Source organism: Cibotium barometz, chromosome 17 (genome assembly GCF_041138505.1).
Source record: "Cibotium barometz isolate CiBa-2024 chromosome 17, ASM4113850v1, whole genome shotgun sequence".
In the NCBI taxonomy this organism is placed as follows: Eukaryota; Viridiplantae; Streptophyta; class Polypodiopsida; order Cyatheales; family Cibotiaceae; genus Cibotium; species Cibotium barometz.
Genome location: NC_141062.1, coordinates 2,734,497 through 2,751,161, shown reverse-complemented (window position 1 = coordinate 2,751,161; position 16,665 = coordinate 2,734,497). Strand labels below are relative to the sequence as shown.

Here is a 16,665-nt window from a genome sequence, read left to right as displayed (position 1 = left end):
AATAGTGTTTATGCATTGTTACTCTACTCCTCCCCAGAGCCAAAAACATTGAATTCACTTGATAATTCACTTATTTTTTACTAATTCTTCTATAAAGAATTGGTGGCCACTCTTGATCCAAACAACAGTAGAACCCTCAATCCCTCAAGCCAAAGGAAAGCTCACAAAACTCCATGTAAGTTAAAAATTCTACTTTTTTTTAATTCTAATCTATGGTTTTCTAAATTCTTTGCTTTTTAATGTGAATATGGATGTTAAGCCTTGATGAAAAGGCTTCCCTCTTCTCTTCATTAAGAATTTCAGCCTTTCTTTATCCTAAAATGAGTAACAAATAAATTGAGTTGAACTTTTCCTATTGATTAGATTAGAATGCTTTATTTCATCTTGGGATAAATTTGAAAGTAAATTTTGAATGTGAAAATTGAGAAATGGTGAGCCATACAAAGGAGGTTATGGCAAAATTTTCTTAAATTTTATGGAAATAAGTTTTATCTTTATCTTATTCAAAAAGAATAATCCCCACCGTTTATGCATTCTAAAAGAAATTCTTTTTATTTTAAAAGTGTTATTCTTATTTTATGCATAAATAGATGCATAAAAGGATTTTCTTTTATATAAAAGTGTTATTTTCATTAGATTCAATTTCTATGCATAGAAAGATGCATATTGGATATTTTTTATTATAAAAGTGTTATTTTCATTAGATTTAATTTCTATGCATGGAAAGATGCATAAAAGAAAATTTTTAATTATAAAAGTGTTACTTTCATTAGACTTAATTTCTATGCATGGAAAGATGCATAAAAGAAATTTTTTTATTATAAAAGTGTTACTTTCATTAGATTTAAATTCTATGCATGGAAAGATGCATAAAAGAAATTTCTTTTTATTTTAATAGTGTTATTTCTATTAAATTGATTTTATGCATAAAAGGATTTTCTTTTATATAAAAGTGTTATTTCCATTGAAGTTGGATTTTATGCATAAATAGATGCATAATGAATTTTTATATCAAAATTAGAGTTCTCTTTAATTCTATGTTTAATTTCGACGAGTATTTGATAAATAAATAAGTAAATACTCTAAGAGAGAAATTTCTATCATTTTATATTCACTCGGATTGTATAATGGAAAATTCAAAAAATTTATCGAAGTCGGAATTTTAGATAAATGATTAATTTATTCCTCATCAAAATTCGTGATTAGTTTAAAAATCAGTTAAGTGAATATTCAATTAATAAAATTTAGTAAAATAGTAATTGAAATATCACTGCCTTTTTTGAGAAAGATAGTTCAGGAAGAACCTTATCAGATTCGAAACTTGAATCAGACTATGACCAAGACCAAACTCTTTCGTCAGTTTCAAGGAAAGATGATGTGACCAGTTCAAGAAAATTCACTCAAATCTCCCACCAAATCTGAAACTAATTTGAGACCCTTTGAATTGATCTGAGGATCAAGGTTACAGAATTCGAGGAATTGTGTTTTGGAATTCAGACCTACGATCAAGAAGTTTTGGGAACATGGATTTAAGATATACTCATTGTATTTAAAAGAAAATCAAAACTGAAAACTTGCATAGAAACCCTCTTTTCTTAAGGACTGTCTTATGCCAGAATGCTAGAGAGAGCATTTGGTATATGTGTTTTTCTAAGGGAAGTTTTGATGCATCGATATTCACATGAAATATAAGGTCCCAATTAGGTGGTCTTAGAATTGGCGCGCTAGCTAGCGCTTGCTTCAATCTATCATATGCTTCTTCCTGGCATTCTTCAGTCCATTCAAAGACAATGAGTAGCTTATATAATGGCCTGGTGATTTCAGTATAGAAGATTATGAAGCAGCGTGGTAATACCTAACGTGGCACATAAATCTTTGCACACCTTTGTAATTAGTGGGGTCTTGGCATCAAAAGGGTTGGACTTGCAAGCTTAGAATTTTGAAATCTCACAATGACCCTTATATGGAAACATTAAACATTTTCTATGATACTACCAAGGGGCATCACTACAAAGGGCCATCATTGCCAAATAGTATCATTTAACTTCATTTCTCATGGTTTTCACTCTTCTATTTATGGATTTTACCATACAAAATGTGTGTGGTAACAACAAGCTGTAAACCAAATTTGGCTTTCAGTTTTGGGATTTCGTTTATGTGTGTTTGATTGATTTGTGGGATATTTTGTTATGTAGCTTTTAATTTTATTGATCTCCATGTGATTGAAGCTACTTCTTGATTTTGATTACATTAGATATTTTGATGTAATCATATTTGTAGCTTAAATTCAACTAGGTAATTTTCCAAATTCCTTTTTAAGTTAGAGTAGATAATTAGTGAGATTTCTGTCAATTTTTCGGAGTAGAAAATGTAGTAAGCATTACGGTTTAACTAGTGTATATGAAATATTTTTTTTAAATTGCTTTTGAATAGGTTCCATTAGAATAAGAAATAAGTGGAGCATCCTTGTTGTATTGCGATATAATTTAGTGCAGACTTGTAGCTTCATTAATGTAGGACATTAATAGCTTTTTGATTTGGACTAGAGTAGGGGTACATATAGATTTGGTCAAGGCAAGGCAATGTAACCAAAGGAGTTTAAAAATGACGAACAAAATCATTCCTATGATGGCCTTGCCAAAGAAAAGGAAATAAATCTTGATGGATAAAATGAGGCCTCAGGGGGCTCACTCATAAATATGTAAGCATAGCACATGGGTTTAACAGAAGGGGTTTTTTAAGTCCCTTTTTTACACATTTTTTACATACAAAAAAGTATCATTTAAAGGGGGTATTTACATATTGAATAGAAAAAGAGTGTGTTTTATTCATGAAAATTTTACAGATAAGGGGTTTTTTAAATGTGCCTTGAATGCATGTGATATAGAGAGTTTACATATAGTGAACCCCCCGAGAATGAGACTCTATAGCCTATATCACTACAATAAAATGAGGGTATAGCAAATGAAAATAGCAACATTTTTATAAGTACAAGTCTTGGGAAATGTCGAGACTATTTTGCTGTTAGAAACATTGAAACGGGTCATTGCTAGAGCATCATCACAAAATTATGTTTAAAAAACTGGGACAGACTGGGAGGTCATTATAAAACTCCCTAGTCTTTCCCAAGTTTTTAATTAAAATACAGACATAATACAATAGTAAAACTTGAAAATATAATAGAAAGAAGTGAACACAAAATGGTTTTTATTCATCGATATATATTAGTGGCCACCGGTCACCTGTACTTGAGGGGGCCTAGAATTCAATCTACAGGCTGGTGAATTGAAGAACGAGAAAGGATTGAGAAATGACATGGCTTTGAAATTAATCTGTTACAATAAGGATGGAACCATCAACATTTAGGGAAGAGAGAGATGTTGATTCTAAACCAAAATAGAAAATTAGAATGTATCTATTTTATGCATGGGCATGCTTTTCAGGCTAAACCCAAGGGCGCCCACTAAACAAAACTAGATAACCTCATCTTGCAACCACCCATATAGCATGTGAGTTCAAATAAAGAGATTTTTTAATTCAAAATTTTAAGGTTAATTTACATAAATACATTTATAGAAAGGGTTTTTTTAATCGATTTAAAAAAAATGCTCAAGCCTTATGCATAGATGCTTTATGATTAAGCCTCTATGCATTATGCACTCATTGTGGAAGCATAATGCATAGAGACTTAAGACTTAAGCATTATGGCTAAGCCTTATGCATAGAGGCTTAAGCATAAGGCTTTTTGCATAAGGCCCTTATGCTTAAGCCTCTATACATAAAGTGTTAAGGCTTAATCATAAAGCCTCTATATGCATAAGGCTTAAGCATAATTATGCATAGAGGCTTAAACATAAGGGCTTTATGCATAAGGCTTAAGCCTTATGCACAAGGGATTAGTGCATGAAGCCTTATGCACTATGTATAGAGGCCTTATGTATAAAGCATCTATGCATAAGACTTAATTATAAAGCCTCTCCGCAACAATAAGGCCTCTATGCATAAGGCTTAAGGATAAGGGCTTTATGCATAAGGCTTAAGCCTTCAGAAGGGAAGCCTCTATGCATAAAGCTTTGAGGCTTAAGCATAAAGCCTCTATGCATAAGGCTTAAGCATAATTTTTAAGCCTTATGCATAAAGGCTTCATGCATGAAGCCATAATGCTTAAGACTCATGCATAGAAGCCTGCTGTAAAGGTAAGACCACTCCATCTATGCAAGAGGCTTTGCATGCGCGTAGCTTTTTGCATGAGGCTTAAGCATTATGGCTTTTATGCATAAGCCTTATGCATAGAGGCTTTGTATAAAGCTCATAAATAGAGGCTTTGAACAGAGGCGGCACATGAAGCTTGTGAAGACTCTTTACATGAGGCTTTACAATCATGTCTCACATACATAATTGTATGTATTGTGTAGGCAACTATGTCTTCTCCTCCTTGACATTCAATTCCAATTGATCCTTCTCAAGATCCAAATGTTGCGTAGCTACTCTCCATCGTCAATCAACATTATTGGCATCACGGATGGACATAGCTGACGCATACATAGGTATATTTATATGTTTATATGGCTTTGTATGTTCTCCCTCTCTTTTTCTGTTTATGGATTGAGTATCCCTCTTTATGCATCCTTATCTGCCGCCGCCGCAGCTTTTTTTTCTGGTTTATTTTCGATACTGAATAGCGTTCAATGAAATTTCACTGCTAATAACGTTAGAGAGCAGCGGTCCCATTGAAGCGAATATAGTAGCGTCTATAACAGCAAAATGACCCCAACATTTGCCAAGGCTTGTAGTTATAATAATGCTACTAAAAACTATACTATACTGCCATTTTGTTGTAGTGGAAGTACATTATACATTTAGCCATGTGAAGACATGTCATTTGTGTCGCTAACAATGTCATTTATAGCAACACAATAACAATGGCACTCCTCGCTTAATGACAACCGTAGTATTTTATTTACATTTATCAAAAGCCGAGGATTGCATTATATATTGTGTTGCCAAGTGACACCCATAACTTATGTCGATAATTCAATGTCGTTATTCTCTCTCCCCCCCTCTGCTTGCCCCTTTAAGTGGGCTCTTGGGAGGCTCTTGGGTGCATCTTTCATGGTACCTTATTCTTCATGAGCAAGCCTTCTCCTTCTTGTACCGTTTTGGAGTGCCTTTCATAAAGGGCTGTGATATAAAGGTGTCATATTACTGATGTCAACCATATATTCTATGTCGTAGAAATTTAAAAAAAAAAAAGAGAATAAAAGAGTTGAAGAAGCCGACGACGTCATCAACCGGCTTTATAATCCCCCTGTACGTTTTGACTTGAGAAGGTAACTTACTGTTCTTGTTGGACTAACGGAATGGCGCTTTTGTCATCTAAAAACGACAGGCCGATTATTCTCATCACCTTAATGATGCTGCGTCTCATGATTCCTGCTACTGTGGCCGCCTCCAACTACCCGGACGCACTGGCGAAGAGCCTGCTGTTCCTGGAGGCACAGCGATCCGGCAAGCTGCCGTCAACGCAGAGGGTGGCGTGGCGGGGAGACTCGGCATTGCACGACGGGCAGAACGAGGGAGTAAGTGTAAAAAACTAATCGTGGGCTGCTCAAGTGTTATAAGATTCCTGCCGTAGATTCAAGCTAGTACGAGCTGCGCCTAGGTTGACGAATAGCCGCTTGCTCTGTCACTACAGGTGGACATGCAAGGCGGGTACTACGACGCGGGCGACCACGTGAAGTTTGGGTTTCCGATGGCGTACACGGTGACCATGCTCGCGTGGGGCGTGGTGGAGTACGGGGGGAATGGGCTGAGCGGCAGCGGACAGTTGCAGAATGCGCTGGACGCCATCCGGTGGGGCACCGACTACTTCATCAAAGCACATCCGCAGCCCAACGTGCTATGGGCAGAGGTAGGCCATACATATCTATATATGCTAGCTTAAGCAACGTTAATCGCTTGTTGACAATGTACTCCCGAACTGTTGCAGGTTGGGGATGGGAACTCGGACCATGACTGCTGGCAACGAGCCGAAGATATGACCACCTCCCGCCAGGCTTACCGGCTGGATGCCGGTCACCCTGGCTCCGACCAGGCTGGCGAGACCGCGGCCGCCATGGCCGCTGCTTCCATGGCCTTCCAAAGCACAGACGCTGCCTACTCGCAGACTCTTCTCCAGCACGCAAGAGAGGTCAGTAAACGTACCGGCCATCCCTCCTGATACTGGCATCTAGTCGATGTTAGCGCTTACTAACAAAAGGTCTCGCTTGCATGTTTTCCAGCTCTTCACATTTGCTGACAGTTTCCGAGGAAAGTACGATGACAGCATCACAAATGTAAAGGCCTTTTACGCGTCAGTGAGTGGATACAAAGTAAGGTTGACTTTACAGTAGTAGAGTCGGCTGATGTAGTGTCACAATCGGGAGAGGCTTAGCTAACGCTAATCATGATCAATATAAAATATGCAGGACGAGCTATTGTGGGCTGCAATGTGGCTATATGAGGCCACAGGCGAGGATGCATACCTCGAGTACGTGGTGAATAACGCCTTCTCCATGGGTGGAATAGGATGGAACATGAAAGAGTTTAGCTGGGACGTCAAATACGCAGGCGTTCAGATCTTAGCATCGAAGGTTATATAATCAAGTTGCCTTTGTCAACAAATATAATAATAATAACTGCCTGCCACTCCTGCACTGAAACGTCGAGGTGTCCATACTGGATAGGTTCTGTTGGAAGGTCGAGCTGGCCAGCACGCTGACATATTGAAGCAGTACCAATCCGGAGCACAGTTCTACCTATGCTCTCTGCTTCAGAAGAACTCGGGTGCCGACAACGCTCAAGTGACGCCTGGTGAGAACGTCCTCTAGCTCGATGCAAAGCGTATACATTGGCCAATCCACTCGACCGACGCTTGAGACGTCGCTTATATTGTATAAATGTAGGGTCCCCTAGCATATTGCTAAGTACACTGAAACACTGTCTGTAGGAGGGCTGCTCTTCACTCGCCCTTGGAACAACATGCAATACGTAGCATCCGCAGCGTTCCTTCTTGGTGTCTACTCCGATTATCTCTCTGCAGCAGGCCAGCAGCTGCAATGCCCGGCCGCGAGCTCAGTCCCTCCTTCCCAACTCCTCAACTTGGCCCAGTCCCAAGTAATCTTTATACAAAGATACCCTTTTCTCTTTTTTCCTTTTGAAGAAAGAAAAGTGTTTTATGTATGCCAACCTAGCTCCTTGTTTACCAATGCAGGTCGACTACATCTTGGGGAACAATCCCATGCACATGAGCTACCTGGTTGGTTACGGTGCGAGATATCCCCAGCACGTGCATCACCGAGGGGCGTCTATCGTATCCATCAAGGACAGCCCGGGGTTCGTCACCTGCAAGGGAGGCTACGCAGATTGGTATAGCCGCAATGCTCCCAATCCCAACCTGGTGGTGGGTGCTCTTGTGGGCGGGCCGGATTACGGTGACAACTACGCAGACGACAGAAGCCGCTTCGACCAGTCAGAGCCCACCACGTCCGCCACCGGCCCACTGGTCGGCATTCTGGCCAGGCTTGCGGGCGGCCATCAGGCTGTCGAGCACTTGTCTTTACCGCCTACACGAACTACCCAACCAGGTAGGTACAACCCAGCTTACAATCCGTCTCATTTCATTGCACCATTTGTTCAACTCATATGCACGCTAACCCGCTAGCAGTACGTCTTGATGTATGTATCCTAGGTGTACGAAGATCATTGAGGGTGCCCACGTGAACTTGCCACGACACATTCTTCTGAGAGCACACCTTCCGGTTTGCCGGATGACTATCTTCAATGATGACGGCAACGGAATCGTGCTACATCTCTTCTAGCATTATGCCAAAATAAATCTGGAGTTTTGTGTAGTAAAAAATCCTTTTTCATTTGTGCATTCTACAAGAGGTACCAACCTATACCTAGTTGAAAACAGCACAAATACCATTAGTCCAACAAGAGCAAAAAGTTGCCTCCTTACCTTTTTGTGAGACATGCTTTGTTATTTCCTAGAAACTCCTTTTTTGAACCGAAAATTTTGTATTTCCTCTACAAATGTCTACTACTTCCCATGTGCAATATGCAATATACATGGCCTAATATTTGAGAGCCGTTCTTATATAAATTAGTGATATTTTTCACTCACTTGCAAGCAAGAATTGACAACCAACCAGAGGCCAATCCAATCCATGCATTACTTGTTGCTAGCTGAAAGGATAGTACACTTCTTGTATTCAACTTAGTTTTTCTCCTCTTGTGAATTTTATACAACCAATTTCTCAAATATTAAAATTATAGCTTGAAGAAAAGGAAGAGCATGTGCATGTCCAAAGGAACACCTAGAAGGTGTTCAAAAAGCAAAGTGAGAGTAGTAAAGACGATAGATTCATATATTAATTATGATGGCAAATTATCGTCCAAGTCACTGGTCTCTTGCGTTAATGAGTTTTAGGTGATTGAGACTTAGATTAAGATTGTGATGAAAGTTAAGACTCGGATCAAGATGAAGATTATGATTTTGAACAAGATGAAAATTTGAGTGAGAGTGGAAGTGTGAGAGCTAATGAGTTAAGTGTGAGAGTTAAGTGAAAGTGAAAGATCCTTGGAGCTAGAAAGATGCACCCACGTGTCATCTATTATTTAGAGTCTTAGTTAGAAAAGACTTACTTGGTCTATAACTAAATCTATCATGATGTAAATGCATTTTCTCATTTGTGCAAATAGCATTCTCTCTACTCACTTTACAACTCTTTGGTAGCATGTGTAGGTGTTTTTGGGCATGGAGTTGGTTGAGAAGGCATAGCCTCTCTAGTCTCTTTATAACTCCTTGCTCATGTGTAGGTGTGTTTAGGCATGGAGGTTGAGAAGCAATAATCTCTCTAGTCTCTTTTTACAACTCCTTGCTTATGTGTAGGTGTGTTTAGTATGGAGAGTAAGAAGGAATAGTCTTTTCATTCTTCCATGTGTGCTCTGTTTTCTCTCCTCATCTACTCTTCACTTGTGTGAGTGACTACGATGCATTGAAGCATTGATAGCCATACCGAGCCATAACTTCTTCAATTCACACATACCAACCATGACATAAAGAACCACCATGATGTGACAATGTATATGAAATGATCACTAGACATGATGTTGAAGAGCCCCTACTACCACGGTACTCTTTTACTACCAAATCTGGGTAGGAGAAGTTGCAAGTACTCTTGCATGGCCCCAAACCTGCAAAAACTTGCTCTCAATACAGAGAAGCTCACCATCACACACTTAGCAATTAGGAGAAGAGAAAGAAACATTGAACAGCATCATTGTCCTCGTCACTCTCTCCCTCCATTGATACAAAACAAGAAGAACAAAGAAAGAGCAAGATTGCTGCAAAGAACCAAAGAGAGAAAGAAAATCATGTGCATAGGACATATATGGAAAGGTAGTTATTGCAACCACCTCACCCTCCTGCACACCACACGACTCTCCACTCCTCCTTTTTCTTGATTTTATCAAAATATAAAGGTTTGATACATTTTTTTTCTAAGGTTCATGTGAGACCTGTATTTTTCATCTAAAAAGTATCTAAAGACCTTCCAAAAGTGATAACTCACACACATACAAGGTCATGGTATTGATGTGTGCGGACCAGCTATAATCCATACCCATTTACATATGATTTTACAATGAAAGCTCATAAAATAATCATTTTGAGTAGCCTAAATGCATGATTTTTATCGATGAAGAACCCATAAATGTGCCTAAAAATGCACAAATCAGAGGGTTAACAGAGGTCTTGGCATCAAAAGGGTTGGACTTGCAAGTTTAGAATTTTGAAATCTCGAAATGACCCTTATATGGAAACATTAAACATTTTCTATGATACTGCCAAGGGGCATCACTACAAAGGGCCATCATTGCCAAATAGTATCATTTAACTTCATTTCTCATGGTTTTCACTCTTCTATTTATGGATTTTACCATACAAAATGTGTGTGGTAACAACAAGCTGTAAACCAAATTTGGCTTTCAGTTTTGGGATTTCGTTTATGTGTGTTTGATTGATTTGTGGGATATTTTGTTATGTAGCTTTTAATTTTATTGATCTCCATGTGATTGAAGCTACTTCTTGATTTTGATTACATTAGATATTTTGATGTAATCATATTTGTAGCTTAAATTCAACTAGGTAATTTTCCAAATTCCTTTTTAAGTTAGAGTAGATAATTAGTGAGATTTCTGTCAATTTTTCGGAGTAGAAAATGTAGTAAGCATTACGGTTTAACTAGTGTATATGAAATATTTTTTTTAAATTGCTTTTGAATAGGTTCCATTAGAATAAGAAATAAGTGGAGCATCCTTGTTGTATTGCGATATAATTTAGTGCAGACTTGTAGCTTCATTAATGTAGGACATTAATAGCTTTTTGATTTGGACTAGAGTAGGGGTACATATAGATTTGGTCAAGGCAAGGCAATGTAACCAAAGGAGTTTAAAAATGACGAACAAAATCATTCCTATGATGGCCTTGCCAAAGAAAAGGAAATAAATCTTGATGGATAAAATGAGGCCTCAGGGGGCTCACTCATAAATATGTAAGCATAGCACATGGGTTTAACAGAAGGGGTTTTTTAAGTCCCTTTTTTACACATTTTTTACATACAAAAAAGTATCATTTAAAGGGGGTATTTACATATTGAATAGAAAAAGAGTGTGTTTTATTCATGAAAATTTTACAGATAAGGGGTTTTTTAAATGTGCCTTGAATGCATGTGATATAGAGAGTTTACATATAGTGAATCCCCCGAGAATGAGGCTCTATAGCCTATATCACAATAAAATGAGGGTATAGCAAATGAAAATAGCAGCATTTCTATAAGTACAAGTCTTGGGAAATGTCAAGACTATTTCGCTATTAGAAAGATTGAAACGGGTCGCTGCTAGAGCATCATCACAGAGACTATTTATTGGAGCACCTTGACCCTCTCTCTTCTCTCCTCGTAGGATTTCAAACCCATGAATGCTTGTAACGTGAATACCATTCATCAACACATGACAACATTCTACCATACTGGACCTGCTTGAAAATGCATAACCCATAGCGAGAGGGAGAGGAGGGAGGGAGGGGGGAGATAGACATTGCACAATCAAACCCTCTAGAATGAGGTTAGTTCCACAAAGGTTACATAGGTCCCAAAATACTAGAGGTCAACTAATTATCCATGCATTCAATTGTCTAAATTAGGGTATGTTCTCCTACGAGACAAGGCATTGTAAAGCTCAAGGTTGGATAGGATAGGTTGGTGGATGAACATATTCTCGCTCTGGCTTAAGCCTAGCATATGTAAATAAATGAAGTACAAGTACTTGCATGCAAGATACGGCTTCTTCTTGGATTCTCTATCTGCAAAATCTAGACATGAACAACATGATTTGTCTTTCACATGCACATCATATTTTCCCACGTGTGCATCATCCTCGTGTGATTCGATCTTTAAAACTTCATACTTGTACTCCACTCTCTGCACTTCTTCTACCACCATAGCTTTCATTTTCAAAGCGGCCTTTATTTTTTTCTTCCTCTAATATCGACGTGCCGTACTTGACTCATGCCATTTCACATGCATGAGCCACCAGCCTCTATGTTAGTAGTGAACCCATATGGTAGATCTTTTGAGGTTGTAGTTTGTAAAGAACCTTTAAGACCCACTACTATGCGATGGGGTGGGCATAACACCTTCTGGATTCTTGCTCTCCACCTGGTATCCACCTTCCCATAATGAATATACTTCTTCGTCTATGAGGTTAGTTCCTATAGCAACTGGCCATATCTTGGGTGGTGGATTCGGCTTTGGGTCTATGTTGGTGTCCACAATATAGCAATGAAGCACGTGGTTGGGGAAGAACCACATCCATTGTCTAATGAGACCATTAGGGTGCTTGCGATAGCCTTTAAAGGAAGGTGTAGGCACACCCTTAGCAGATCCGACTATGTGTTGCTGGATTCGGCTTTGGGTCTATGTTGGTGTCCACAATATAGCAATGAAGCACGTGGTTGGGGAAGAACCACATCCATTGTCTAATGAGACCATTAGGGTTCTTGCGATAGCCTTTAAAGGAAGGTGTAGGCACACCCTTAGCAGATCCGACTATGTGTTGCTGGATTGCTTTGTTCCTCTCGGACTCCACACACTTGATGCAAATTTGACCAAGGTTCTTTCACTTGAATAGGCACTATCACAGAGAGAGAAAGAGAGAGTGGCTTCGTGTTTTTGAACACACGGACAGTTTCTCCCTTCTTCACCAAAGGAAGGAGATTCTACACCTCGTGGTGGTCGCCATGTGTTAAGCGTATTGTCACACACACACACACTTAACGAGACTATGCTCATACATAGAGATCAAGAGATAGAAAGAAAGAGAGAGAGATTATCCATACATATCCCAAGCCATAACTGAATTATGAATTGAATGCCCGATGATTACAATGGTTAGCGCCTCCTCTTTAATAGGTCTTGTGCATACCTCTTCAATTCTCCCTTTGCACCTACTCATGTGCCTCTTGGTATCCCCCCTTATGCTTGCTAAGTTAGGTTCCCACCTAACTTAGCAAGCATACCTCTTCAATTCTCCCTTTGCACCTACTCGTGTGCCTCTTGGTATCCCCCCTTATGCTTGCTAAGTTAGGTTCCCACCTAACACCTACCACCTGTCTTCCAACTAGAGGTCACATCTCCTCTGCAATGTTGATGAACTCTTGTTCCCCAATGAAATGTGAGGAACCACCTTCTTGCACTAGTGCTACCATCACGCTTTCTTTCACCACATACATTTGTACCTTCCTTGCCCTAACATTGCAATCTACCCCTAGCACCTTGGACACCATTTGCCTTTTCCTATTAGTTAGTGCCTTTGATGTGCCTACATGTACATTATGTTGATGGAAGCTAATGTGTATCATTAATCCACTCATCATCTCGTTGAAGGGCATCACATAATAGATGTAGCAATTACATGTAGAATGCACATCACCGAAATTGATCAATAATGGCAAAGGAGCTTTCCAAACACATTGCTAGACTCCTCTCGAGTGGTTGGTGCCTTTAGCATGCTTCTAGTAAAATGTGACCTTGTGGTTCTTTAAACGTAGGCAAAGTTCATTCACACACTTCAAACTACCTAGGCAATGGCTTCTCCGACATACTCCAGGGAAGGCAATGTTAGAGGTTTGCAGCTTTGACCACTAGTGGGGATCATACTTATGCTCCATGGAGTCCATTCCTAAGCATGTTTCCATGGTCGTCGGTGGGAACTCAAATGCAATATCACCATTATATTGTCTAGGAATCTCCACGGCCTTGATAACCCCTTTGACAATCAAAAAAATCTTTGTTAATGTGTTTCCCTTCTTCATGCTCCAAAGGTATTCCAAAATGCTCTTACCATCTCCTCTTGCAACATTGGATGATCTTGATGCATTGGTTTTGTTGTTATCTTCAAAGGGGCTGCATAAATCTATTACACTCTTCTAACTTGGAAGACCTTTGGGTGAAGTATATAGAACTCCTCCCCCTCATGATTAGAGGTTACCTCGAGAGGAATATGCAAATTTCGAGACCCAATAGGCTTACAATCCATAAAATGAGTAGGGAGCTACTTGTTCCTATAAAAACTTTGCACTCATGAGAATTCGTCCATTGTTGAAACTTAGATTCTTCTTAGAAGATGGGAATGTGATTGTACAGCTCATTGTGAAGAGGAACAAAAAATAAGTACACACAAGAACAAGAAATAATGGCACATCAGGTAGGGCATCAGGAAGGGAGTACATAAGTATTGAATGGTAATTAACACCCTTAAATAAGTTGGCCGTTTTTTAATTCGAGCGTTTTAAATCAATTAATATTTTTGAAAATAAAAATTAATTTCAAAAAAATTGTCATGTAGTATAAATGTATATTATATTTTTTTTCCTCGAAAATTAGCATCCCTACATTCTCTCCCCTCTTCTCTCTCCATCACTCCTCTATCTCTATCTCCCCTCTTCTCTCTCCCTCATCTCTCTCCTCTTTCTCTCCTCTATCTCTATCTCCCCTCCTCTATCTCCCCTCTTCTCTCTCCCTCATCTCTCTCCTCTTTCTCTCCTCTCTCCCCCTCATCATGGTTACAAGATGAACATCAAAAAATATAATCATCATTAAGCTATAAAAAACTTGACAAATACATTAAAGAAGTTAGCATTATGAAGAAATAGTGCCAACATTATTACTACATCGAAGAAGTTGGTATTATAAAGTAGCGCCAACATTATTATTACTACATTCAATACTTTAGGAAACACCATTAGGCTCTACAATGCGCAACCACCATTGATTGGGCCGAATTTCTAATTAGTTGCTCATCCTCATCGTTGACTCTGTATGTCCTCCAATAAGAAATTACGTTTGATATTTTGAGCTAGAACATATCTATGGTTGCAAGATCGTTTGATATTTTGAGCTAGAACATATCTATGGTTGCAAGATCGTTATCTTGTACTTTTATTATTTGCTTTAATTTCACTAATAAGCTCCTTGAAATCTCTCTAGCTTGATACAAGGCTGGATTGTTTGAGTCCTTCTTGTACATCTCATCACGCGTCATGTATCCTTGCTAGATGATACACTCCATGGTTAGCTCCTCTAATGATGGCATGGCCATGATGTGTAGAAGGAAAAATGGAGGGCGTGTTAATGGAAGAGAGGTGGGGTGTCTACATGATGCTGATGGAGAATAGGGGGCAAGTTGGTGGAGGCGAGGTAGGGCATGTGTCTCTGATAGAGAAGAGGTGGGCTTTGATAGAGGATAGGGAGGGGAGGGAGCACTTGGATGAAGGGCTTTTATGGGCCCTACACAGGCCACAACGTGGCCTACATGCCACCAACCACGCCACAAGTGGCCTGTGTGGCATGCAAGCCAAGCGTGGCACAATGCCACATTGTGCACGCGCCACGCGTGGCAGTAGCCATGTGTAATTCCCACACTTGGGCAATACACGTGTAATGCCCGAGTGCGGGCATTACGCATGGCTCTTCTACTGCCATGCGTAGCGTGTGCTACGTGTGTGGCATGAGGCACATGTCACAACCACGTGTAATGCCCAAGTGTGGGCATTATACATGGCTGCCACATCTGGAGTGCGCAGTCCACATCATAAACACGTGTATTACACGTGGTGTGAAGTCATTGGCACCATGTGTAATACCTAGCCACGTGTAGTACACGTGGTTGGATGTGGCATGCCACATGTAAAACCCCAGTGCGAGCATTACACATGGTGATGCCATGCAAACTGAGGAGTCCACGTGACATGCCATAGGTAATGCCCGCACTCATGCATTACATGTGGCATCACCATGTGGACTGTGTAGTCCATGTGGCGATGCCACATGTAATACTCGCACAGGGCATTACATGTGGCGTCGTTGTTAATCCCATTTTGGATTAAAAAATATGATCCTCCATTTGAGAAAATTAATAAGTGACATGAAAAGGCACTATAAAAGTTGTACATTATGAGATATTGGCCACCCAAGGCCTTAGTTAAGTAAGTTTTTGGGTGCCCAAGTGTGAATAAGGGCCAATTGTATATAAGACATTTTCTCATAAAAAATGAATGGACACAATCCCCCTTTGTGCTATGAGAGCTCTTGCTTTTGTCTTGAGAGAGAGATTGAGTGAGAGGATTCTAGCACTTTTGCCTTCTCTATACTTGTATGTTGCATACTTGTATTGAGAGGAGTGAGAGACAGTGATTGCCTTGTGTGGTGGTGTGAACGATACGGTGACAGCGTGCAGGTGGAGCTTGGAGGATTGGAGCTTCTCAAGGGAGCTTGGAGACCTCAAGGGACATAAGTTTGAAGCATTGGTAAGTGTCCTACGACAGTTATGTTCTATTGCTCTTCCCAAAGGTGAATGCACTGAGTTCCCTCTTGGAGGTGTGGTAGCCCCATAACATTTTTGGCACCGCTACCAAGGAAACACCTTTGTTTCTTCCATCCTCTTTGAGTTTTAGCTCCCATTACATAAGATTCATCATTGCCTTTGCATTCTGGTAGTGTACTATGTATGGAATGAATGGATAAGGTTTGAGTGGAAGTGAAAACTTGTGAGAAATTGGTTGTTTTTGTTGTATAGTTGTGTGGTGGAGTTGCCTTGGAAGAAGGCTCCACTGTTTTTTCTAGTCAATTTTGATATTTGGATCACCAAAATCGTACGTGAACAAGGAGGGTGATGTTCTGTTTTTCTTTCCTTTCAAAAATTTATGAAAATCGTAAAAATAAGAAGCCATTGATTGTGTCTTGAACTCGTATTTCATTCCTTATGCATGGCACAATCATTTTGGAAGCATCTAGATAAGGATTTTGCACCCAACTCAATCGATGCGGAAATTTTCCACGTTCACCACGTGAAACATTTTTTTGCAACTTCACAGCATGAAACACTCCCGACATCATCACCGCAATTCACGGGATTACCTTGCTAAAAATAGGTAGCCTTATCCTGACACCACGACTATGACAAAATTTGGAACCGTGAATTAGCAAAAAACGTGAACTCACCATGTGAACTGATTCAGTACATTTCACGACATGAACCGATTGCATTTCATGGTGTGAACCA

At 39.6% G+C, this 16,665-nt stretch overlaps 1 protein-coding gene across 1 annotated transcript; it reads left to right on the top strand.

Annotated features, from left to right (window-relative positions):
- The first annotated feature begins 5,360 nt into the window (after positions 1–5,360).
- On the top strand, positions 5,361–13,689 carry LOC147629586 (endoglucanase 6-like). The gene is made up of 9 exons (XM_086811919.1): positions 5,361–5,579; positions 5,696–5,911; positions 5,990–6,190; positions 6,282–6,371; positions 6,468–6,632; positions 6,726–6,852; positions 6,989–7,155; positions 7,253–7,582; positions 13,558–13,689. The coding sequence occupies exons 1-9, from the start codon at positions 5,361–5,363 to the stop codon at positions 13,687–13,689; spliced, it is 1,647 nt and encodes a 548-aa protein (XP_086668045.1).
- The last annotated feature ends 2,976 nt before the right edge of the window (positions 13,690–16,665 follow it).